We start from the raw sequence: 26,502 nt of genomic DNA, 5'->3' as shown, positions 1-26,502 counted from the left end.
GCATCACATCAGCCCAACCTTTGCTTCTCTGCTTCTGCAGCAATCAGCTCTGCCTGGCCTCACATAGCACTCCAAAACTCAAGCAACAAGAGCAGCACACATTCTTCTGGTGAGAGAGGATGGAGAAGTGGAGAAACAAGGAGAAGACAAGACAAAAAAAAAAAAAAAGTATTCCAATCCATTTAGAGACTCGGGAAAGGGAAGAGCAGCTCAATCATAAAAGCTTAGTAATCACCTACAAATGTAAGTTATTTAAAAATGAAATAAAATAGACAGAGACCATACTGTGATGGACAAAATGAGATGGACAATTATCTCTCTTCTGCAGAGACTTGTCAAACATCCTGGACTAAACTATTTGTTGTTTCTTGAGTTGGAATTACTACATGAGGGATATCAAATGTAATCATTCTGAATAAGGTTGATTTAAAAGCAAAAATCAGGAGTAAGAGGTCTTAAATCCTTCCTCTCAAGAGACACAATGAAAGCTGCCTTGAAAGTAATCCCAAATGATGGAGTCTGCCTCCAAGTGTGTATTAGATTTGGCAAGTTTACACCATAAAAGATTATTTTTCCTTTTTACATACAGATTCAGGCGTTCACCACAGAAGAGTATTTCCAATAAAGCCTATTTACAAGCCAACTGGATAGCGTGTCATGTTGAAATACCACATGAGTTGAGCATTAGCTCATCAAAGGTGAGGACAAATTATGGCTTGTTATTACCTTTAAAGTTCTTGATCACTAACTTCTTGGCAGAGCCAGGTTTACTGTTGGCGAAACTGGAGACTGTGGAGGAGGCAGCTTTGGTCAAGCCATTTGCATGGTGCCCCACGGCTACTGACGAAATTAAAAGGCTTTTATTTTTGAGCTGTTGCTGGTGCTGCTGCTGAGAAGAGGCAGCAGGAGAAGAGGATGAGGAAGACTCTTCAGCCATCTTCACATCGAGTCCAATAAAATCCAAGGAGTCCTCAAAGCGCAGCTTCTTCTGCAGGTGATGGTTGGATGAGGGCCCTCCCGAGGACGTGGTGATGATGGAGGAAGATGATGATGAGTTGTTTTTGGAAGGAGAAGAGGAACAGGAGGAAATGGAATCAAACTCTTCTCTTTCAGAGTTGTTGCTGCTGTTGTTTAACTTTCTCTTCTTGCAGGAGGAGCTGCTGCTGCTGCTATTACCATCAGTGGCAGGTCTGACCTCCTGAGCTGCTGCTGGGGGGTTGGGGGAAGAGAAACCTGTGGGAAACATGAACACACAGAGGTGAACAGACTGAGGGGCATCAAATTCTTTTGGTGTGACACACAAAGAGAGAGTTAGAGTCAGTCTCTGGTTTGTCCTCTCTGAGAGGAGTCTCTCAACTCCTCCTTTCTGCCAGCAGAGTCTTTCAGTCCCCCCCTCCTTCACTTTCTTCTCTCGGTAGAATCACTTATTTCCTCTCTTCACTGCTCCTTTGTTTCTTCTCAGCAGTTTCTCATGCCTCTCTTGCTTCTACGCCTCAGCAGCGTCCCTCTTCCTTCTTCTCTCCACCCACGAGCCTCTCCCAGTTCTCCTCTCTACACCTATATTCTACCCTTTCTGCTCCCACTGGAGTCTCTCAATTCCTCACTCTCTCCTACTTTTGCTCCTACCCTCTTTCTTCAAGAGGAAATAAAAGGGGTGGGTGAGTCTCTCTCGCTCCCTCTTGTCTATAGATCCCTTTCTCCACCTCCTCCCTTGCCCGTTTCCTTCCTTCCTCTTCTTCCACCTCAGCCCCCACCCCTCTCGCCTTTTCCTCTCCTCTCGCTTTAGCTCCCCCGCTCTCCCTCCTCCCCCCTCTCTGCCTCCTTCTCTCTCTCCCGGGAGGGGGGACGGGACGGGACGGATCGAGGCTTGTTATTGTCAATACAAGGGAGAGAGGGAGCCTAAAGATGGCGGCACATCCGGCCGCCAGGCATTCTGGGAGGCAACCGCCCGGAAATTCTACCGAGGGCCCCAGAGCGGTGGAGGCCGGAGGGGGAGAGTGTCTCTCGCCACCGACAGACCGAAGTACGTGGCGGGGGAATAGCCTCCCTGCGGGCCCTTCTCCCCACTCGCCGTCTCGCTTAACTTGCCACCTTCTACCACCCCTTCCGCTACCCTCTGACCTACCGGAAGTGATCATGATGCCGGCAGCTCCCGCCGGGCGACGGGACGGTTCGTTATCCCCTCGCACTCTGGAGCGTGGGGGACGTCGTAGGGCAGGAGGCGTGGCTACAGCCCGACCCCGCGTGGCGGGACGAGAGGGAGGGGTTGGGCTGGTTTCCTGTAGGGTCCCGTGGCTGGGTTATCCCTGCCCACCCCAGCCTTGGAGGGGGTTGGTTTGATCCTTGTCGGCTCCCGTACCTCTGCCCTGTCGAGAGAAGTACGCGCAGGCCCTCGGGGTGCCTGGGCCACTCCCTATGTCCAGCTCGGGGATGGGGCGGCTTGGGCCCGCCTTCTCCCACGCTCGTTCAGGCGGCGGGGGTGCCCCCTGGCGCTGCTCCCTGGGACTGTTCCCTCCTCCTTAGCCGCTGCCCGCCCCACAGGCGCTGGCAGAGCCGGCCCGGGGGGAGGGGACGGCTCCCCGCCCACCTGGCTCGCGGGCTGGCTGCTCCCGCCCTGGGGCCGTGTTGATCCGGGCCTGCCTCTCCCGGGCTGTGTGCGCCGAGGGATGCCTGTCCTCTCACGGCCCTGCCTTCCTCGGTGGTCCGGGGGCAGCTGGGTGAAATCCCCTGCCTGTCGCCGGATGTCTGTGCCCTGGCTCTAAGCCTTTTCAGCAGACGTGTCTGTCTGTGTAGGGCGTGTTCTCCTGGACTCCGAGACCGCAGACTGTAAGGCTAGACGGGACCATCTTGATCATTTAGTCTGACCTCTGTCCTGCACAGTACAGGCCCAGAACCTCACCCACTCACACAGCTTCAGCTGCTTTGAGCCCCTCGGGCTGCGGCTTGTGTTGTTTTCCTACCTTCCCCTCTTGGGTTTCACAAAAATGGTGTGGAGGGTGGGGTGGGGAGAGGAATGACCTGGACGTTGTATGGTTGCAGGGGTAAATACTCAGGTAGGCTTGGCTGCTCCCCATTCAGTGCATGTACTGCAAAAACTCACAGTCAAGGTAATGTAGCTGCATTGTCACCCTGGCCCTGTGCCTATGCAGGCATACTATCAGCTACCTACTTTACAGCTGGGGAAGTATTCAGGAACACTTGCACTTTTCTAGTGCCTTCTATCTGAGGATGCTCTCCAAATAATAACTAGGCATCGCCAGCCCTTGGAGAAGCAGGTACGTATTTGACAAACAGGGACTGAAACAGCTGAAGTGCAGTGACTTGCTCAAAGCTGTGGTAGAACTAGAAAGATTCCAAATTTCAGGAATCTTGGTTTTGTTCTTTGACCACTACCTCTCACTTACACAATGGCAAACAGTAATATGCAAACAAGAATTGAATTAGAAAGTTGGGCTAGACTTATTTAAATGATGGTATCTTTGATCTTGCTCTCAAATTTCAGACTTTAGTCTGTGGTTGGCTTATAGTGGAAAAGGAGGTTTTCCCCCCACAGCTAATTCTGCAAAAATCAGGTGGGTTATTTTTTAGAAAATTATAACTCTTGTGAAAATTTATGTTAGGCCAAAATTTAGCAAATTTCAATCAAAATAAATTTGGCTTTTTTATAGTTTAGAGCAGTAGTTCTCAAAGCCGGGTCTGCCGCTTGTTCAAGAAAAAGCCCCTGGTGGGCTAGGCTGGTTTGTTTACCTGCCGCATCCGCAGGTTTGGTCGATCGCGGCGGCTTCCACTGGCCGCAGTTCTCCGCTCCAGGCCAATGGGGGCTATGGTCGGCCCAACCTGCGGACGCAGCCGGTAAACAAACCGGCCCGGCCCACCAGTGCTTTCCCTGAACAAGCGGCAGACTTGCTTTGAGAACCACTGGTTTAGAGTCAGAATCATTGACATCAGGATGGATGTAATTAAATTGCTTTCTTAACAGCCTTTTGTGCTACTGGTGTATTTTCATCATCCGAAAAAATACAAAAAAAATCCACCAAGTGTACCGTTGTGAGTCATTGAGGACTGAGATATATTTGTGGAAGTAACAAAACAAGCTGTGGGTGCTATCAGACCCTGCTGCCACAGAGAGTGTCAAAGGACTACCCACAGGAGCTCACACACCTGCATTTTTTGGGCAGAAGAGGTCCTCAAAGAGAGACTGCTGGCAGCTATATTATGATAGAAAATGATATGATAACTTGTCTTGACTGAAAGTATGGTTCATGGACACATGGAAGTAATTTTTCTGAGATATGCTGCAAATTTTTTTTTTGTCTGAATAGTAGAAAAAGAACTCCTGAGTCCTAAAACCTAATTGCACTGATGGATGCAAGAATAACTCAGGAATGTTTTCTCTAGATGCAAGGTATTTTGAACTTACTTTTGACTGGATGCATAATAGAATAAGTGTGTAATTGATTGGTTACTAATAGTGTAATAAAGATAAAATATAACAGTGTTGCTTTTATTATCACTTATTTTTTAGCCTAGTTAGTTTAGCTAGTCTTTATCAGTTTGCTTTTCACTGTCCACTTGCTCACTGCTCCTTAAATTATTCAAGAAATTTAAATGCTGTATATTTAGAACCTGATCCTGAAAGGCGATTTCACTGGAAGTTGAGAGTGCAAAGCCACTTGTATGAGGTTCTCTGCATAGAAATGCTGCTACTAATAAAGGTGTTATGCAACCTAAGAAACAGGCTTCTGCCTAAATCTTGGTGAAATTAAGAATGATGGACAGTTGTATTACAAAACTTCAGTTTAAATGCTTTGAGTTTCATTTAAAGACACTCTAGGCCAGTGTTTCCCAAACTTGAGACACCTCTTGTGTAGGGAAAGCCCCTAGTGGACCGGGCCGGTTTGTTTACCTGCCCCGTCTGCAGGTTCCGCCGATTGTGGCTCCCACTGGCTGTGGTTTGCTGCTCCAGGCCAATGGGAACTGCTGGGCCAAGCCACTGCTTCCAGCAGCTCCCATTGGCCTGGAGCAGTGAACCGCAGCCACTGGGAGCTGCGATTGGCTGAACCTGTGGACGCGTCCGGTAAACGTACTGGCCCGGCCCACTAGGGGCTTTCCCTGCACAAGCGGCGGAACAAGTTTGGAAAAACTGCTCTATGCAAACAAATTCAGATAATGCAAAAACTAAAGTAGCCTTGAAGTCTTTGTAAAGATGTGCCTCCAAAGATAGTCATATGTGTGAAAGAGAACCGGGGGGATTTGGAAAATAGATAGTGATGTCCTTGCCTTGGGACCCAGTGAGACTGAAAGAGTTCATCGTATCAAAAGACAGGAGATGCTGACTTCTCACTGGAAAAAACCTCTATGTGAACCCTGGGGCCAAATTATGCCCTCAGTTATAGTGGTGTAAAACCACTGATTTATTTGGCTACACTGAAGTTACTCCAGGTTTACAAAAGTGTTATTGAAGGCAACATTTGGCCTTATGTTCTTAATACTATCTATAAATTGTGTGAATATAGTTGTTTCTTAACAGTAGTCCTCTAAAAAGGGTTACTATATCTAGCCAGGCTATGATTACTAAGGTGCAGCTGTTTTACAGAAAATAAATGTTTTCCAAAGAGCTCAAGAAAATCCTTTTGAAATAGTTTGTCATTGTGACAAATTTTCCTTCTTGTTCATACTCCAGTAAGAGAATAACAAGACTATTTGTGTAAAAGATAAAATGAGGTCCCTGATCATTTTTTTAAATGAAATGCACGATAATTGCTTTTTATATTACTTATACACGAGTATTTATATAATGTTAGAGTTCTTTCATCTTTGTATATTTAACATTTCCCTTGCATATATTTATTTTACTGTTTGAATAAATGTTACATTTATGCAGGTATCATTTTACCCTGTGTACCACAGCTATAATTTCATTAAGTATTAGGTCCTAGTTAAATGTACAGTATAAAGGTTGGCCAGTTCACTTTGCCTGGGAAAAGAACCTTGCAGTTTGCATACACTATGGGTTCGATTCTGTTCTCACTGAAGTATATGGCAAAACTGCCATTGGCTTCAACAGGAGCAGGATTGGAGCCTGTATGTATATTTTCCTTTTCTATTAGCTATATAAAGAACCAAAGCATTTATGTCTAGTCAGACTAGAAGAAGATTGATAGATACTTTCTCTAATCTATTTTAACTATTTAATCTATGTTTTTTTTACTGTGCTAATCACCATGGTGGTGACTGTACATCCATTATCACAACCATCACCAGACAAAATATAATTTGGTCCTAATCAATGATATAAACCATAACTGTCTTCACCAGAACCCATTCCCCCTTCTGGCAGCTGGGATCTTCATGGGAAGCCTCTGTTGTTCCACTCCCCCTCCACATTCAGGGGTGGCTTTTTACCTGTCCTCACCTGTGGCATCAGGATCTTCTCTAGCGACAGACTCCCTGACCAGCCCCAGTGTTCAGTCTTCAAGAGTCGGATCTTTTTCCACCCTGCAAAAGATAGGGCCTTGTTTGGGATTCAGAGGCCGGGGAAGGATAGCTTTTGGTCTGGTTAATTTTAAGATTTTTTTCGTTTAAAAATATTCTGTGTTGAATAATGTTAATTACTTCTGGTTTCTTTTTGAAGGACTATTTTTTGAGAGTGGAACAACACCCAGAAAAGCAGTGTTAAGGCTCCAAGTAACAAAGAAGCAGTGCTTTTGAAAGCATAATAAAAGCTCTATCGTGCAATAGCTAGGGCCCTACCAAATTCACGGTCCATTTTGATCAATTTCACGATCATACGATTTTTAAAATAGTAAATTTCATGATTTTGGCTATTTGAATCTGAAATTTCACAATGTTGTAATTGTAGGGGCCCTGACCCAAAAAGGAGTTGTGGTGGGGATGTGTACTGCTACCCTTTCTTCTGTTCTGCTGCTTGTGGCAGCAGCCTTCAGAGCTGGAGAGCAGTGGCTGCTGGCTGGGAGCCCAGCTCTGAAGGCAGAGCCACCAGCAGCAGCAGCGCAGAAGTAAGGATGTCATGGTATAGTATTGCTTCTGTGCTGCTGCTGGCGGGGCACCGCCTTCAGAGCAGGGCACCAGGACAACAGCCGCTGCTCTCTGGCCACCTAGCTCTGAATGACCTTCCTAAAATAACCTTGTGACCTTCCCAATAAATCCCTTTTGGATCAGGACCCTAAATTTGAGAAATGCCAGTCTCCTCTGTGAAATCTGCATAGTATAGGGTAAAAGCACACGAAAGAACAGATTTCACAGGAGGAGACCAGATTTCATGGTCCGTGGCTAGGAATTTGGTAGGGCCTTAGCAATAGGTAATAACATTTTGATAGTGGTACTAAAGAAAACATTTCAATCCATGTATCAAAGTGGTTAATCTGTAGTCAGATGTTAGCAGGTAACAAGGAAAAATAATCAGTGGGGACCCATTACAGTGCAATAGGTTTGTGATCAATTTAACATATATTTTAACTATCTGCTAATTTTAAGAAATTACTTAAAAATGTAAAATAGAAGACTTCCTGTATGAGAGCTTCAGATCTCAGTTTGTCCAATGTAGTTTACAGCAAAATCTCAGGCCTAGCATGAGAGGAACACAAGAATTGCCATACTTGATCAGACTCATGGTTCTTGTAATCCAGTATCCAGTTTTTGATAGTGGCCATTACCAAATGCTTCAGAGGAAGGTGTAAGAAATATTTTAGAAGAATTATGGAATAACCTGCTCACAGAGAAAGTTTCCTCCTAATACCTCTCATGTAGCGGTTGGCTTATGCCCTGAAGTATGACAATTTATATCTTTTCCAAACTTTAAGGTTTTTTAAAATCTGTACTATTTTACCTCATTATATCTATATAAATGTCTATCCTTTTGGTTTCAATGACATATTGAGCAATGAGTTCCACAGGATAATTGTATGTGTAATTTTTTTTATCGGTTTTAAGTGCTGACTCTGGAGTTCACGAAATGTCTCTGGTCTTTTATTATGAGAAAGATCAAGCTCTTCTCTTCACCCTGTCATCTCTAGATTAATTATTTAGTATACCTTTACCCTATCCCCTCTGTTTTGTCTCCTCTCTAAAGTAAACAGCCTTAATTTTTTCAAGTGGGGTTGTGTGTATGTATTATATAACAAATACTGGCGCTGCAGAAAGTCTTACTTGAAAAATAATCACTATATACTATTTTAAGGCACAATATTACTCTGAAAAATGACTATGTAAAAATAATGAGGAGTACTTCTAGACTAACAAATTTATTTGGGCATAATAAATTTGCCCACGAAAGCTTATGCCCAAATAAATTTGTTAGTCTATAAGGTGCCACAAGCACTCCTCTTTGTTTTTGCTGATACAGACTAACACGGCTACCACTCTGTAACTTATGTAAAAACAGAATCTCTATTGAGTCAGAAGCTCTCTGTGTGGTCTCAGGGTTGTATTCTGTTGACTTCAGGGACAAAAATAACTGCTGCTTTTATTCCTGTCAGCCATACAGCTTGTAGTGAATGAGTGGGATTCTATTCCTTCTTGTGCATCATCAGTATAATTGTTTACTAAATTCCAATCAGTTAGACCTGTGCAGCCACATTGAGAACAGTACTTCAAAAATATAGACAAAATGGAAGGCGTTCCGAGAGGATCAATAAAAGTGACCAGGAGCTAGAACGACTGATTTCTGAGGGAAAATTAAAGGTTTAAGCCTCCCAGAATCAGGCCCTAACACTGTGAAATCAAAGGCTATGTCTACACTAGAGACCTTGGAGCTTCTCCTGCTGACATAACGCTGTGTGCACTACTGCTTATACTGGTCAAACTGTGTCACTTAGGGTGTGTTCTTTCACACCCCTGAGTGACATAAGTGGTAGTGTAGATATGACCTAAGGAGGGTAAATGACAGCTGAGACGGTGGGATGTAAGTAACCATTCATTTTCTACAATGTTTGAAGATCATTGACACTAAGGAGGGAGAGAAATTACTGAGGGTGATGTCCCTGACAACTAGGAGTATTGGGATGAAATTAAGAAAGGGAAATTTTAGGCTGAATATTAGGAAAAATTTCTGGTTGGTAAGAGGCTTTGGAACAGACTGTTAATGGAAGAAGTGGAAACCCTGTCACTTAAGTTATTTTCACTGAAGAAAACAATGTAAATGTATCTTGGGAATAATCCCACATTGGCAGGGATAAGGACTAGATCAAATAGATTTTTCCCATCTTAATGTGATTTCATGGACTATGCAGTTTAGTGGGCAATTTAAATCCTTTAACTATTGCACTTCTTGGCAACTAGAAACTACAACAAAACTTTTCACTTTGGCCTCTCTTGGCTTTGTCATGTAAATAAAAACTATACTGACGGGCTTTTCAGGTAAGGAGATGCGATGGATAAATGCAGATTGTTTGCACCAGAAGGCTCCATACTATCTTGCTTTAATTAGTAACAGAAGTACTTCTCTGATGGATTATATCTACTAAAGGGACAACCCATCCTAAATGCTTAATTACTGAGGGACAATCTACACTCATTCCTATATTTGCTTTCTACAACCAACTCTCTGTATAACTTTTCATGAGTGATGTAGCCGAGTATTCAGATTCTGATATCTAAACTTTCATTAAATTTATCTAAATTTGGGTTATTACAGATTATGTATTATATGTATCTTATGAGGTTTTTAACCCAACTTTGTATTTTTGGATAATCTAAGCACTATACTTAGATGTACAGACACTTTTCTCAACCTGTGTATTATATAATTTTAACATTATCTTTAATAAATTTTTCTTACCCTGCTGTAGTACTTTGTCACCTATGGCTTTCATGACCTTGAATTTGGTCTAAAATTCTGTATGTATTTTGTTATTTTTATAAACCAGATCAGCGATTCACAATATAAGGAAGGATTTTACAGTTCGGGAGATAAATTAACCCATTGTGGAAGTGTACACACTAACAGAGCCGATCAGGGGAGGAGGGGAAGCCGGTACAAATTACTGGGGCTCAGCGGTCCGGAAGGGGGCCTGGGGCCCGGCTTCGTCGGCCCTGTTTATCCAGTCCGCCCTTGCTGGGGGCCCCAAAATTTTTTTTTCACTGGGGCCTGAACTCACTCTTGGCGGCCTTGCACACTACAAAGCTACTTTTGGCAGCAAAACAGTGTATTGCTGCCAAAATAAAACCACCTCAATGAAAGGCATAATTTTAAAGTTTTTTGGAGCAAAGTTAAAGCAACAACGCATCAGTGTAGACTCTGCTGTTTGTTTTGTTGACATAACTGGCATCCACCAGTATCCCACAATGCTTGCTTTGACTGCGCTGCTCACTGTTTTGGTCTCTGTTGCCCTGCAGGCATGTGCCCCTCCCTTTTCAAAGCTCTGGGAACTGGGAAGTATGTCAGCTGAGTGTGCTGCTCTGCTCCTGGAACAAGGAGCAAATCATTAATATGGAATGCTCCTGTTTTGCCCTGCACTAGGAACACAGTCAGCTGCTATGGGGAGTGGGGGAGAGGGGAACAACTGCTGTGCTGCTTTGATATTCCTCCGGACAGAGAGCTCACAGAGCTGCTTGGGATGCTGGGAGAACTCAGAGAACTGAAGGCAGAGTGGGCCGCTTTGAAAGAGACTGCTGTGCTGAGCAGAACTGGGGGGTTGATGGTGGGTGTGTAGGTCAGTAAGCTTGTTGTCTTCTCTGACCCAGACACACCACTCTTGCCTCCGTCTTCAGTTGGAAAAGCATCTGACAATCTACTAGGATGCCCCTGGAACAATGGGGTTTAGAAACCTGCATCATGTGATGCTGAACCTGCCCCATAAGCAATTGTAAACCCATTTCAAAGCAACCTCTGCGGGCAGTTGCACAGTGGGTTACCTACCACAGTGCACTGCTCTCAGCCTCAGTGCAAGAGCTGCTAGGTGTGGATGCACTCTGCCAACACAAGGAGCTAGTGAGGACATGCAACCACAGTTTTAATTAAAGCAGCATAACTTTTGCTGACAAAACTGTAGCGTTGACAAGGCCTGCAGTTACAATTTATTTAGCTTTATCCACATCAACCTCTGGGCGAGGGGAGGTGTGATTAGCTTTCATGTGAAACAGGGAAGGACATTCCAAAGCCACTGGTATCTTTGGACCTACTATGGATCTCAGTACAAGCATGGAGGGTGTGGACTTTTTGTTTCTGGTATAGTGTTACTACCAACCTCCTCCCCAGAGTAGTATGATTTATTCCCAAAGTTTTGAGGGGTTCTCTAGAGGCCCTGTCCCCAGCATATCCCCTGCACAACACGGTGTGGAGCACAGAGATGCCCTGGCCTCGTTTCCCCTTCACCTACCCCCACAACCTAATCTTTCCTCTGCTAGCTGAGCTAGAAGACAGCATTGGGGCCTTGGAGTTCTTAACCACACACTTTTCAACCTCCATAGGTTGTGGGCTTTCTTGGCACAATCACTCTGCACTGCTGACCTCGCCACCTTAACCTCAGTTCCAGCAGTTCAGTTAATAAATCCTTAGCAAGACTTTTAAGCACTTTGCAGGGCCAGCCAGGTTGAAGGTGAGCCCGAAGCCCTCGGCAGAACCATAGGCTACGATTTCACAAAGTCCGCACTGGAGGCAGCAGGCGTACAAGGATTCAGAGGCGCACGGGGCTGCAGTGCTGCGTAACGATTAACGAGGAGGGTCGGGAAACAAGGCCAGTAGGGGGGCGTGTGTAACAGAGGGCAGGGGGCTGCGTCCAGTCACGGGGCGAGCAGGGCACTGAGGCGCCGCGGTGACGCTGTTGCTCAGGCAGGGTGGGTCGGGCAGTGCGCCTGAGCGAAGGCAAGGCGGGTAGAGAGCGGAGCGGGACGGCCCCGTTGCAGGTTTGTGTGGGGGAGGGGCGGCTCCCGCGGCTCCCGCCCCTCCGTTAAAGCCACAAAGTGGAGCGGGCAGTCAGAGCATCCTCCGCCAATCCTTTCGCGCATGCGCAAGGAGGCTTTGCCGCGCATTAGCCGCCGGGAGTTGTAGTGCCCCTGCCTAGCAGTCAGCCCTCTGTTGTTATGGTGAGGTGCGACATGCCGTAAAGTGGGCTTGCTTCCGGCTGGTACTGACGGGAGATCTGGCGCCTCGTGTGAGGCATCTAGGGATCGGAGCCCGTGGATGCCAGTACCACGTCTAACCCCTCCGTCGGCCCGGCCGCCCAGGGACCCGCCCGCCTCCTGCGGCCGGCACCCAGCGTCCCCAAGATGTTCAAAAAGTAAGTGGGGGGGAGGGGCTGCTTCCCCTGCGGGAGGTAATGGGCGCCCCTCGTGAGCCGGGCCCCGCCCTCCTCGGCGGAACTGGGGGGTCCTGTGCTGGCGGGTGGGGCCCTGCTGATCCCCTCCGTGTACGTGGCGACGCGTCCTGCCGCCGGTAGCAAAGAGGGGCAGGGGATGGGCTGCCTTGGCTCCCGGGCGCAGCCTCTCGCCTGGGAGCTCGTTAATGTTCACTGCGGCCGGGCTTGGGTTCATGTGCCCACGTCCTGAAGCCCTGGGGGCGGGGTGGGCACTTCCCTCCCCCCACCCACCCACCACAGTGTCTCCACATCGCTCTCCCAACCACTGCGCACCCCGCCCACGTCGCCGCTTCGTGGGCGTGTGAGAGCCTTGCACGAGCAAACGGTGACACGAAGGGCTTCAGTCGTAGAGCCCGTGTTGTGAGATGGAGCCGTACATAGGAATGCTGGGTGGGTACCTCGGTGTTACCATCGGTCAGCACATGGGGCTGGCTGGTGTGCGTTTTAAGTAACGCTGGGGATAAAATGCACACCAATATTTCACAATTTCATTCAGTGCTGTATCACAAAATATCAGAGTTGGAAGGGACCTCAGGAGATCATCTGGTCCAACCCCCTGCTCAAAGCAGGACCAATCCCCAGACAGATTTTTGCCCCTGGTCCCCAAATGACCCTCTTAAGGACTGAACTCACACCCTGGGTTTAGTAGGCCAATGCTCAAACCACTGAGCTATCCCTCGCCCCCTTAAATGCTTGATGCTCTTTTTATAATGCTGTATTTTGTGCATTTCTGATCTTCTGTAGTGGTGTCTAATCACAAAATGAATGCTATTAAACAGTTAGCCTTTTAATGAGTTCATATTATACCTAAAGATAATACTTAGGTCTAGGTAATACTTAGGCCAGCCATTAATGCAGGGGACTGGACTTCACTAGATGACCTCTTGTGGTCCCTTCCAATTCTGTGATTCTCTGAAAGTGTAAATGTCCAGTAGCTGATACAAATAAGAGGTGTCTGAAACACCAACAGAATGCAGTCCTTAGCATTCATCTCTCTTAACCTTTCTTTAGACTGTTAGGCCTGTCCCTAAGTGTAAGTACTCCTCCCTATCATAGATTATTATGGTTGGAAGGGACCTCAGCAGATCATCTAATCCAACCCCCTGCTCAAAGCAGGACCAATCCCTCAATGGCCCCCTCAAGGATTGAACTCACAACCCTGGGTTTAGCAGCCCAATGCTCAAACCACTGTGCTATCTCTCCTCCTGCATGCTTTTGTATTGTTATCTTCTAGCTCGTGGATTTCAGAGAATACATTCATGTGGCAGATTCAATTTGTAACTTCACATCTAAATAGTTTGGTGATGAAATAGATCGGTGGCATCGTTAAAGCACCTAGCACCTGAGATAACGTACATACTGCATTTTTTTTTAAAATTGTTCCCTTCACGTGTATCCTGGATCTAAATAAATACATTAAAAAGGCTGTGTAAATAGGTTTTAGAATTATTAAAACATATTCTCTTATGTACTGAAATAACAATCAGCTTGGTAACATACATCTGCCAAAGCAGTGAGAGAATATGCTTTTTTTGTGTACACACTCAAAGCGAAGATAAACCCACAAACCCATAATAACTTGTATTATTGGAACCAAATGGGACAAATTTAGGCCCCAATCATGCAGGTTGTTCAATGGGAGCAGAAAACTAGAAAAGCCGTAAAACTAGAAGTTAATGAAGACACTCCCATTGATTTTAATGGAGAAGGATCCAGCCTTTGGGGAAGACCCTTCTGTCTGGGCAGAGTATTGTTGATTTCAGTGGGACTGACCCAAACTAGGAGAATGTTGGTCTTTATTTGCTGTGAAAGCAAGTATTCTGCATCTGACTGGCATTTAATTGCCACTGAAATGTTGTAAATTCTGTTGTATTACAATTATCAGCTTATATATTTCCTTTAACAAATGAGTTGCATATTGTCTAGATTAAAGTTAAAAATGTTTTTGTGAGTAGTACATGTGGGCATTAAATTGTAACCTTTTGTGAAAGAGGTACAACTGCAATACTGCCAGACATTTGATAGCTAAATTACATGTGCTTTTTAAACTTAAAATAGGGATCATACTGTGATATTGCAGACAGTGAAGCCTGTTTTATTACTTGGCAGGTTCGATGAAAAGGAGAACGTATCCAACTGCATCCAGCTGAAGACATCAGTTATTAAAGGCATTAAGAACCAGCTGATAGATCAGTTTCCTGGTATTGAACCATGGCTTAACCAAATTATGCCAAAAAAAGATCCTGTCAAAATAGTAAGATGGTAAGTTTCTCTTCTTGTAAACTCTGCTTCCAAATTGCCTTGATGTTTACTTATTTCATACTCTTCTGTATCCCAGCAAAATTAAGTCTTTTTTGAGAACGACTTTTTCTCTTGGGTATCATAAATGAGAATGCATGTAGGAGCTTATAAATTATGACTAGTCCAAAAGAAACCATGTTCACTGTGCTTTTGGAAAGCTATGTACGAACTCATCCAAATAACTGAACCATCACCTGGTGCATGGCTGGTGTTACTGAGAATAATTATTCCTGAGAATACATATTTTTCAACACACACACAAATAAAATAGAAATCTTCTTCAAATCTTATATGTTTATTGTTGGGTAAGTGGGGTTGAGAAGAGTGTATTATGAGGAGGTGGAAACTTGGAGAGAGTTTTTTTCACCATATCTGGCCTTCCAAATATGACTTGACTGATTCTATTTTATTTTTATTTTTATTTTTGTGCACAATGCACAGTATACTTGTACTAAACTTCACTGTCAAATGTTAAGTTAAAAAAAACAGAAAGCAGACCCATAGTGACTGAAGGGCTGTGCCTCTTTTTTATATTGCTACTAAAGGGGGAAATGTTGAGGAACTAGGTATATGAGCTTAGTAAAGAAAATTGTGACTAAAATGTTACTGCATGAATGCCCCATTTCTGCATCAAACAAATAGTGAGATGCAGGAGAGACTGAGTAGTATGATGCACTAGCCAAAAAAATGAATTGGCTGTTACAATAATTCTTTTATCTTGCAGTCATGAACATATAGAAATCCTCACGGTAAATGGAGAGTTACTGTTCTTCAGGCAAAGAGAAGGGACATTTTACCCAACGCTAAGGTTACTTCACAAATGTAAGTCTCTTGGGAGCTGGGCATAATAAGGGGTGAGTGGAACTCAAATAGGTTTCTGTAATTACTGTGTCAAACAAAACTTACCACTTGCATATATCTGCCATAGATTAAAAAAAATTAGATCCAATTAGTAAGCTGCAGGTGGAAAAGAGCTTCTAAGTCACTTAGTTCTTTTCCCTGCCAATGAGGGATTGGTCCCTACATCATTTTTGTGATGCTTTGTGCAATCTTGTTCTTAAATGTGTGAAGCTTCCCCCAGTTCCTGTGGGAGACTTTTCCCGGTATTCAGTCTATATTGTTGTTTTATCCTATTACCTCGTATTATATCTCCTGGTTCTACCCAGTATGTCTGTCTGTCTGTCTAATAATTGTATATGGTTATCATGTAAATATCCTTGTAATACGTATTTTGCTCCTCAACCCCAGCCCCTTCCCGCTCCAAAACAGATATTTGATCAGATCCATCCCTTTGGATTTTGTTTTGTTGCTCTTCTCTGAATTCTACCTGTTTGTTTACATTATTCTGGTACCAAAGGATAACATTTGCAAAAGATCCTAAATCCCATTGAAAATCAATGGGACTTGGGCTACTAAGTGACTTAGGTGTTTTTGAAAATAGTACCTGACCTGTCCAGAACTGGTGTCAGTATTGTAAATGTAGTTTTGCAGAGCTTCTCTCTCTCTCCATGACACTTACGTCCTGATCCCTCTCTTTTCTGTGGGTTTGTGATCCTCACTACTTCTGCCCCATCACATTTAGACTGAAACTTTTGAGGTGAAGGGCTGCACCTTTACTTGTTTTGGGAAGGACGGATTTGGAAAGCATTGTTTTAAAGTGTCCTTACGAGAACCCTTACTGAAATTGTTACTTGATGTGTGGGAGATTTTGGTTCAGCTATCTTAGTCGTCGGCTTTGGATCCGTAATGGATGAGAACTGTGGAGACAGTGCTTTGGAGATGGTGTTGCCAAACAGCACGACCTCCAGATAACTGACGGGGTGATGATAAATCTCCCAAAAAATCTACTATCATAATAAACTAAATTTTTGATACCTGTAACTTGTTTTGTCCTTTTTAACCTGATTTAGAACATGCAGGTGTGTTACTGAGTCCACCCAATGGCATGGATTACTGATGTCTGTTGTCGTCCCTCCTACAGTGTGGTAAATCGTAATTCTTCTTTTTTTCCCGTCCCCTCCTAGATCCATTTATTTTACCACATCAGCAGGTTGATAAAGGAGCCATTAAATTTGTACTCAGTGGAGCGAATATAATGTGTCCTGGCCTGACCTCTCCGGGAGCAAAACTTTACCCCGCTGCTGTTGAAACAGTTGTTGTATCCTTCTTGGTCAATTATATTCATGTGTGCCACAAGATGAGTGAATTGTCTATATCACTGTATTTTACGAGTTAGTCATAATCTGTCCTGAATTATCCTAGCTTTCCAGGGGCCCTGCCTCTAATAGCCTGATAAGGGACAGAGGCATTCAGATCCTTCTGCAGAGTGAAGATTGTTCCGTAGTTCTTAAACTTATGTTGGTTTTGGTGCATAGTCACTAATGATTACAGTTTTGTCTGTAGTTCTTATTTAAGGGCTCATTGAGGGTCAGGATGCTGTTTCATTAATCTAAACATAATTATTTTATTGCACAATTAGGCCCTATCATTAAATCATTCAGACTAGAATAACAGGAGATTGGGAAGGAGAGATGTAATTCACCACACAAAAGCAAATAAAAATAAATCAGTCGAGAGCTTTGCTCAACTGTATATTGATGAAATATTGGTCCCATTGATGGCAAAGGGACCCTTGCAATTGAGTGGAGCCAGGATTTTACTCTCTGCCTGTGATGGACTCCATTGAGTGTGTAGGGGGAATCTCTGGTCCCGCTTCTCCATTGACTGAGAGTGGAACAATCGGCAGATCCAACCTGACTGATCTGAAATGCTCCTACTGTGCTGCTGCTGTTAGTTAGCATGTGTCATTGTTAGCCTTAGGGCTTGTCTACACTGACACTTTATAGCCCTGCAACTTTCTCGCTCAGGGGTGTGGGGACCCCTCCCCCCCAGCGCTGCAAGTTTCAGTGCTGTAAAGTTCCAGTGTAGACAGTGCACTAGCGCTGGGAGCTATTCTCCTCATGGGAGTGGTTTTTGGTTTTTTTAATAGCATTGGGAGAGCTCTCTCCCAGTGCTATGCTGTGACTGTACAAGCCATGTTAAAGCGCTGCTGCGGCAGCACTATAACGTTGCTAGTGAAGCCGTGCCCTTAGTAATGAAAGAGCATATATCTGACTTCTCTGGTGGTTCTTGATGGACCCAGGATTGTGAGTCACTTTGTTACCCCCTCCCTCCAGTGAGGGGGGAGTCTGTGGTAGCTGGGTGGCAGCTCCCTGACACTGCGAGCCCTTCACCCACTCATGCACTCTCCTCTGGGCTTACGTCAGCCCTTCCTTTGCCTGCAGGCTAACAATAAGTGCACCCCAGTTCATGAATCCCTTTGAAACATCCCCTTGTGATGCCCAGCCCCTGACACTGGCTATTCACTGAATTTTCAGATCCTCTGTACCCAAAGATGCAGCATTCCCCAGTTTACTAGTTTTACTTTAAACCACCATTCCTGTAAAGTACACAGCTCTTGTGAGCGCTTAAATAAACCTACTTTTGTTTCTTTCTAAGAAAGAATAATGATTTAACTAGAAACACGAGAGTGTGGTTGAAACACATGGTTATGATATAAACTGAAAATCTCTGTTTATACTAACAATAGTACCTTTCCTCTTCAATAAAGTAGATTTCCCCCACCTCCAAGTTCAGTTTGTTGCAGAGCAAAGTGCTGGTTCCTCAGTAACCAGGATCCAAATTTTTCATGAAAGCACCTCAGTCAGTGAATGGATTGGAAGCAGTGTGTCCTTCCCAGCACAGTTATACTGAAAACAGGTTTTTGTTTCTATTCACAGCCAGGGTGAAACTCTCTCTGTTGTAATGTTCGGTTTTTCACCTTCAAGTGGTTTTGACTCTCTCTCTTTATCATTGATGGCTTCCTGTTCAAAGTCCCAGTATTGCACAAGGCTAAACAACTGAGTCTTGAAAATTGCATCACTGGCCAAACAGGGCAGCGTGACAAACCCATCCTTGCCCTCAATGGGCCATTACTGAGACGTCCTAGTGACTAATCTTTACTTTTTTACTTCAAGGCCAGAAAGCATACTTTCAATATAGATACATTATGCCTTAAATATTACCTGTACATACATCTCACAACAATTATGAATCTTCACAAGTTACAAACTTTCGGTAGATACCTTACATGTTACTGTTTATGGATAAATACCCTGCAAAATGTGTTCAGTGTAATGAGTTTGTCAGGTCTGTGGTGGGACTTGTTTGTGAAGAACGGGACCCTTTGGCTTGGAGTTTGTGTCACAACTTTATTGTTGTCTTAATATTGTTTCAGTTCTGTAATTGGTTATGTTCCTCAGGATTTTGGCTTCCTGGTAGTTTAAAACAACATCCCAGATACACTGATTAAAGTTGTACATCATTCTTTTAAGTAGGGCAGGGCCATCACCTTTGGCTATTAGGCACAAAGGAAGCAGTTAAACTAACAGCAATACAGTACTAACTTTACATGTTTTTTTATTTCACTGTTGTTTAAAGGCAATAAAAACTGGTTGTGTGTTTCTTTGCACAATGACTCAGCAGTTTAATGCACTATATTTTTTCTGCTTAACAAATCTAGAGCGCCGGTGTTGTTCAGTCAGACATTGTGCAAGAATACAATGCTTTAGTGCTTACAATTATATTTAAGAACTGGGCTCTTGAGAGGAGTTAACTTAGTGACTGACACTTCTGAAAAGGTGTTTCCTAATGTTCTGCTGCTTTTATTTTTCTGAGATGTGCTTTTTCTCTTTCTTTCTTTCTTTTTTTTTAAAAAAACCCCGTATTCCTTAGCTGTACGTTGTAGGCAATAATGGCAGAAGGAAAACAACATGCACTGTGTGTTGGAGTCATGAAGATGTCAGCTGAGGACATGTGAGTCTCGTTTTTAAAATTGATATCCTATATCACCTATCCCTTGTGATAATTCTTAATTACATTTAGAAGACAGTGACCTAAGCCAGGGTTTCTGTGTGGCTGTGCAGAACTCATTCAGGCGTGTTTCCTGCTGAATCATTCTAAGAAGGAGAGAGAAAAATCTTTTCCCCCTGTGGAACTGCAAACCAGTATTTTAATTTTTTTTATGAGAAAGGGATGATGGATCATGTTCTGAAATATGGACAGTGTCAGCTTAATTTTTGTTTGCTCTTTTATTTACATAAAGGCCTCAAACAGAAGTATCTGTATATAAAATACTAGCTAACTGATAGGGCTCAATGTCCTGCGACAGTTGTAGTTTGAGGTTTAAGAGGCTTGAGTCCATCACAGTGATGAGGTGAACTTTTCATGTTTGCCAGGACAGTAGAGATTAGAAGTCTTACTGGCACTCTTTATTTCTGCCACTTGCCCTTTTCTTCATGTTGTTCTCTTGTCCTACCCCTAGTTCATCTCCTGTGCATAGAATTCCTGCTTGCTGAAGTTAGGTAACTTGGCTAAGTTTCTTCTGGAAGCAAAGTGAAAAACTACTAGAGAATGGTTAACAGAAAGGGATGTGTCTTTAGTTGCAGAAGGTAGGGGGAGGAAACTGTATCACCTAACTACGATTAATGTAAGGTTTTTTTTCCAAAGCACCTAACTGACTAAGGCTTCGTCTACACTAGAAGCTTCAAAGCACGGCCGCGGGAGTGCTTTGAAGTGTGAGAGTAATCCACCTCCACGAGGTGAATAGCTCCGAGCGCTGGGAGTGTGGCTCCCAGCGCTTGGAGCCTGTCCTCACTAGTACTTTAAAGCGTTCAAACTTGCTGCACTCAGGGGGGTGATTTTTCATACCTGTGAGCCAGCAAGTTAGAGCGCTATAAAATGTAAGTGTAGACAAGCCCTTAGGGTGTGTCTACACTTAAAACGCTACAGCGCTGCAGCCACACTACTGTAGCACTTCAGTGTAGACACTCACTACGGTGATGGAGGGGTTCTCCCATTGCTGTAGGTAATCCAACTCATTGAGAGGCGGTAGCTAGGTCAATGGAAGAGCTCTTCAGTTGACCAAGTGCTGTCTACACTGAGGGGTTAGGTTGGCATAGCTATGTCTCTTGGGGTGTGGATTTTTCACACCCCTGAGAAATGTAGCTATGACAATGTAAGTTTTCAGTGTAGACCAGCCCTCAGGTTTCTAAGTATCTAAGGCACTCTCTACACTACAAGTGTTACAGTGGCACAGTTGTAGCGCTGCAGCTAAGAATTCTTCCATCTTCTTAGTGGCATCTATACTGTGCACTAAGTGGGCTTAACTGTGTCTCAGGGTTTGACATTTTTCACACCCTTGAGTGACCTAGCTAGGTCAACCTAAGTTTGAAGCGTAGATGATGCCTAAGTGATTTTTGAAAATGATACATAGACTCCTAAAATCAGTGAGATGCTCTTAAAATTTCTACACTTTGAGGCTCTTGATGTGGCACTGTAAACATGTGAAACATTAAATAATTATCACCCACGAAAGCTTATGCTCCAGTATGTCTGTTTGTCTATAAAGTGCCACAGGACTCTGTTGCTTTTTACAGACTAACATGGCTACCTCTCTGATAATTAAATAAGCAGAAACCCTCCCTGAGAAGTAGATAAATATTATTTTGTAGCACTATCTACATTTTACAGATGAGAACATAGAGGGAAGTGTGGATACATGTAGTCTTGTCTCAGGTCTGCAATAACTTGCTCAAGGTCATTGCAGATGTGGGCTAGATCATAGGTATTCAAACTTCCAGTCTTGCAGTCTAACCACTGAATATCTTCACTCTGAAAGACAAATGGAAGGGGAGAAAGAAAAGGGAATAAAGAGGAAAAAACAAATAACAAAGGAAAATGAGAATAGAGAGAACCCATATAGTCCCCAGGTTACTATAATATACTGTTTCATAATCTTCTGCTTTTTAATGTACTTTGAGAACACCCACCACTTTCTTTTCTGCAACTACAATCAATGACAGAAGGTTGGCAAGTACCAAGTCAAATTGCTGCTTACAGTTGGGCTAGTCATTAGATTAATGGGGCAGTTGCTGTTGTAAAATAAATACATACCTCTGGAGATATTTATTTAACATTTCTTCCAGTTTTTAAACCTAGACTGATTGCTGTTCTTTTCCTGTTTGGGGCTGGAATTAAATTCCATATGGTGTTTGTATTAAGGGGATATGCACACAAAGCATAATTTAGAAACAAAAGGCTATGAGAAGAAGAATCATTTCTAAAGCATTTTGTAGGTTTCAGAGCACTTCAGTTACTTATTGTTTGCAATTCTCAACTCTCATGAAGGAAGTAGGTATTCTCAGTTTCCCTATTTATAAAATGAGTCACTAATTGACTTGCTTGCAACCAGAGCTGGTGGCAGAGTTGGAATTCAGAACTCTCAAATTCTGGATTCCAGCAATGTGTTGCATCTCTGACACCATACCAGGATGTATGCCAGGGGATTGGTCACAATTTTCCTAACTGGAACTTTGAAGAAAGTGAAGTTTTCTCAAGTAATAGAAGGGTTGGTTGAATAACTGAGGGTTCTATCAAAAGGGTGCAATTACAAATTGGTAGGATGACAACTGGGAGATTCCTGCTGCTTGAATGACTTTTGTCACCTTGGCAGGCATTAGGTAATGATTTGAATTGAAGAATTCCAATGTGTAGAAATAGCCTGTGCTGTTAATTACCATAAATAAGTGGAAGGGAAGCACAAATGTAGTTTTGAGTTAAAAATATGCCTAAAACACATCTAGGAGTGGCCTGGTGGTGGTGGTGCATTGCACTGTCGTGAAGATGACTGAGGTTCAGTTTTGTGTGATGTCCCTAGGACTCAGATGAAAGGGCCTGGATCAGTACATGAGCCTATTGAACAGGGCCTCTCAATTAAGAAATAAATGAATAAATCTAGGCCATTAAAAATGGAGTGTTATATCAGTAGAGAACTGATATCCAGAGGGAGAGGACTGATCATAGGTCATTAGTACCTCTTGCTGCTTCACTGATGAGACTATAAGAACATTAGGCTGTGCAGTCTCCTCCAAAGCTACCTTCCCAGCAGGAGGGAAAAATTATGATGCCATGGAAATTTGTATGAGTAGAGCCCTGTGTGGATACACAAATGTGTATCTGCATCCGATCTGCTATCCACAAAAATTATCTGCGGCTATCGGTGGATTTTCAGGGCTCTACGCTGGGGGTCAGGCTGAGGCTCTGAGGCATCCCCTCTCCCCTCCCCTCCCCCTTGCTGGAGCCTGGTTGGAGAGAGCCGCACTGGCTGCTGTGGGGATCTGCAGCAGACCCTCCACCTGCACTGGGCAGAGGGGCCCACAGCAGCCTACCAGCTCAGTGTCCCTGCCCCTCAGCCCAGGCCAGGTGGAGAGACCACGGCTCTCCACAGCTGCCAGCGCAGCTCTCCCAGCTCCGGCTGGGGGCACTGCTTGGAACTGTAGCCCAGCCATGGTAAGAGGCGGGCGGGCAGCTGTGGGAGACCCTCCACCTGCCCTGGGCATGGGACCCAAGCAACTCCCTGCCCCCCAGACCTCCCACCTAAGGCAGGTGGAGGATCCATGCTGCGGTTCCTCACAGCTGCCTGCCCAGCTCTTACTGTCAGAGCCCTCCGCGGATACAAAACTTGTATCTGCAGCCGTGCTGCTATCCACAGATATAAAATGAATACCTGTGGATTTGCAGGGCTCTATGCATGAGAAAGAGAATCTGCAGCAGATAGATGATGTACTTGGTTGAGTGAGTGGAAGACAACCCGATGATAAAAATGTTATAATTTCATTTCAGTCTGACAGGATTTTTTGCTGTTTCTTAGCACTGGAAAGTCTTTTTCTGGTAGATGGTATTTGTTTTTTCTAGTTTCATACTACTTGTTTGTTCATCAGATATTTCTGGTTGTGGTGTGAGGTGCAGCTGAGCACTAAAGTTTGATTCCTACTTCAAGGATTATTTTTTATGTACTTTGTTTTGTAAAGATGCTGTTTAAATTAAAAACTAAGATATAAAGTCACATTCAGCTTACATAAAGAGGCTCTTCTACAGCTTTCCGTGTATTTTAACATAAGTGAACTAACATGAAATAGCCTAGGGAGGTTGTGGAATCTCCATCTCTGGAGATATTTAAGAGTAGATTAGATAAATGTCTATCAAGATTGGTCTAGACAGTATTTGGTCCTGCCATGAGGGCAGGGGACTGGACTCGATGACCTCTCGAGGTCCCTTCCAGTCCTAGACTCTATGAATCTATGACTATAAAATGTAATGTAGATGAGCCCAAAAGGTTAGTTGGGTTGAACTGGAAGAATATGGTAATGAACTATTATACCTTTTACATTTAATTTTTCCTTTCACAGTGAGAAAGTCAACAAAGGGATTGGCATTGAAAATATCCATTATTTAAATGATGGCCTCTGGCATATGAAGACCTATAAGTGAAGCAAAAGAAACTGTGTGACCCCAAAGGAATGCACTTATAGTAAATGGACTGCTTTGTAATTCCTTTTGTTTTTAATGTGGCTGAATGTACAAATTTATTTCGTTCAGTGGCTACGCTAAATAAATCAAGTGAATGCTAAAGTCCTGTTAGTGGCAATAGTTTTCTAGCCTTTATTACAGTTAAGCGTTTATCCTAAACCCATGTTGTCAGACTGCTTGAAGATCATATCTGATGAAAAGGTCATATGTGAACAGTGACTAGAACACTTCCTGCCAGGAAGAGAGAGCTAACAGCTGTACAATTTTGTGCTCTCTCCTAGCACAGTAATTTAAATTGGATTTAGGATATATTTAATGCTTTTGTATATAAAATTTCTAAAATGTGTTAATGCATTTGCTTTTGATAACAGGCAGTCTAGAAGGATGAAAAGTCAGAAACTGTCACAAAACACAAACTGGATGTTTCTATGTTCCATATACTTTGTGTCAAATTCTAATTTAACTTATTGTCCCACAGTAATGGTTTGAATGTCTTACTCAGCTGAGTGGCCATTTTTTAAGATACAGTTAGTTTTGTGGACTATAAAATAAACACTGGATTGTGAGACATGTGACATCACCAGGATATACCGGATATACTATTCAAATGATCAGTTACCACATGATATTTGAGATCAGTTTTTTCCCTGCATTGAAAATCTATAGTAACTGGGGAAACTTTAAATGGCTACAGTGGTAAGTGCTAACAGATCCTGTAACCAGAAGTTAGTATTTCTGGCCCAAATTTTAAAAGGGGTATCAGCTAGGTCTCCATTTGTGCATCCTATCACTTGCACATTTGCTGTTACTGCTAATGAACGGGGACTGCATGCACAGACTCATCCTCTGTATTTAAGTGATCGTGCAGAAAGAATGCTGTGTTGTGTGGAAACATCTGAGGTCTCTACCACTCATGGAATGACCAGAGTAATAACTCTACATGACTTATTGTTGGAAGGATTTATTAATATTGTAAATCTTATTTGTATCTGCAGTTCTTAATTTTGTATCAAATGGCTTCTGTCTCATTCTATGTGTGTTTTGTTTCAACATTTTTGGATTCTCTAATTCAAGAACTATTGACTTAGAAAAATACTCTTCCCTTATCCTAAAGATTTATTATAAATATGGGATATGAAATATATTTTACTTAACAATAGGTAGTGCTAGCTTGAAGATTTCTCCTCTTCACCTAACGCTAAGTTAAAAGGCATCACTTTTGAAAGTGAGAGAATTCTAATGCTCCAGCTACTTAATGCATTAACCAAGGAAGGAAAACTAAACTAACCTAACATTGTTCCACAAAGAAAGCTATACAAATATCAGTGCTCGCATTTTATTCTAAAACAGTTACATGTCAGTCTTTAAACTTGGTAATAAAACTTCTCTGAACTCACCATTAACTGTATGTGGGATTATATGACATGCCTTAATTTGTACTAGTCAACTAAATTCAGATTTTTTTCCTTACTTCACAAAGCATCTGACACAATACAGTAAAGTGGTCCTGTTCTGGGAGGGGCTGCATAGGAAATTTATTCTACTTTCCCTTTGACTCCCTTGTTGATGTTAAATGATGAAATACTGTCAACTAAACTTCCCTTGGGTAACAAGGGAAGCTGATAACATAAGAAATGGAAGTGAATTGGGTACAGATCACAGAATGAGGGATGGAGTAACTTACCTCTAACAACTTCTGGCTATGATTTGCATAGTTTTAAAGTTGCTTTCAAGTAAAGCAAATAGCACTAACATTACCTGCCCTGCCACTACTTGGAAAAGAATAGTAATATCAGGGCAGGTCCCTCTATGGCAGGGGTTCGCAAACTGGGGGTCATGACCCCGCAGGGGATCATGAACTGTCCACTTTCACCCCAAACCCTGCTTTGCCTCCAGCATTTATAATGGTGTTAAATATATTAAGTGTTTTTAATGTATAAGGGAGGTCGCACTCAGAAGCTTGCTGTGTGAAAGGGGTCATCAGTACAAAAGTCTGAGAACTCCTGCTCTGTGGACACACTTAGAATTCTAACTTGCTGCTGTAACTATAGATGGGTACGTTTACATTGATTTAAGAATGTCCAGTCACTGAGCAAGTTAATTAAATCTGTTTAAAATGACATCTTTAGTTGAACTGCTGCAACTTTGGGCATAGGCCAGGCCTCCCAGTTTTAGCCTATCAGCATCAACCAAGAACGGGTGAAGGAAATACCTATTGAATCTCCCCCTGCCAAAAAGACTTTTGGAAACTGAGTAACTTGCTAGTTCCCTTCTGCTGGGGCAGGAGTGCAGTAAAATATCATAGCCCTTTCCACAAAGAAAATGTTGAAAATGTGTAGGTAGACAGAGGAGCTATAATAGAGCAGTCTAGTGCCAACAGTACATGACAACTACAGCCCCTCCTTCCACGTCTTTTGAAATTAAGGGTGGGGCAGAAGAATTCTACACAGAAATACTGGTATTTACTGTGGTACTG

The 26,502-nt window shown here is 43.3% G+C and overlaps 2 protein-coding genes across 3 annotated transcripts in view; one reads left to right on the top strand and one right to left on the bottom strand.

Annotated features, from left to right (window-relative positions):
- CUL4B (cullin 4B) overlaps positions 1–2,316 on the bottom strand; it is a 35,264-nt gene extending 32,948 nt beyond the window's left edge. The window contains exons 1-2 of the mRNA XM_032767023.2: positions 2,126–2,316; positions 727–1,233 (exon numbers count right to left, since the gene is read on the bottom strand). Coding sequence (XP_032622914.1) covers positions 727–1,233; positions 2,126–2,138 — 520 coding nt within the window. The 5' untranslated portion in view covers positions 2,139–2,316. The remainder of the gene's footprint in view (positions 1–726; positions 1,234–2,125) is intronic.
- A 1,531-nt stretch (positions 2,317–3,847) lies between these two features.
- Positions 3,848–25,423, top strand: MCTS1 (MCTS1 re-initiation and release factor). 2 transcript variants are annotated; one of them, XM_032767027.2, is made up of 6 exons: positions 3,848–4,405; positions 14,427–14,579; positions 15,343–15,440; positions 16,643–16,776; positions 19,405–19,472; positions 23,906–25,423. In XM_032767027.2, exons 1-6 carry the CDS (start codon positions 4,386–4,388, stop codon positions 23,985–23,987), a joined length of 555 nt encoding a protein of 184 aa, XP_032622918.1. In that variant the 5' UTR covers positions 3,848–4,385; the 3' UTR covers positions 23,988–25,423. The 2 variants fall into 2 exon arrangements, with proteins under 2 accessions (XP_032622918.1, XP_032622919.1); XM_032767028.2 differs by lacking the exon at positions 3,848–4,405 and adding an exon at positions 12,059–12,239.
- The last annotated feature ends 1,079 nt before the right edge of the window (positions 25,424–26,502 follow it).

This window comes from Chelonoidis abingdonii, chromosome 8 (genome assembly GCF_003597395.2).
Source record: "Chelonoidis abingdonii isolate Lonesome George chromosome 8, CheloAbing_2.0, whole genome shotgun sequence".
NCBI lineage: Eukaryota > Metazoa > Chordata > Testudines > Testudinidae > Chelonoidis > Chelonoidis abingdonii.
Note: the sequence above shows the minus strand (reverse complement) of the source record. Positions and strands in the feature narration are given on the sequence as shown.

Coding starts and splice junctions, on each gene's coding strand:
- MCTS1 (XM_032767027.2), top strand. CDS start 4,386: ATGTTTTCTCTAGATGCAAG. Junction 4,406..14,426: donor ATGTTTTCTCTAGATGCAAG/GTATTTTGAACT, acceptor ATTACTTGGCAG/GTTCGATGAAAAGGAGAACG. Junction 14,580..15,342: donor CCTGTCAAAATAGTAAGATG/GTAAGTTTCTCT, acceptor TTTATCTTGCAG/TCATGAACATATAGAAATCC.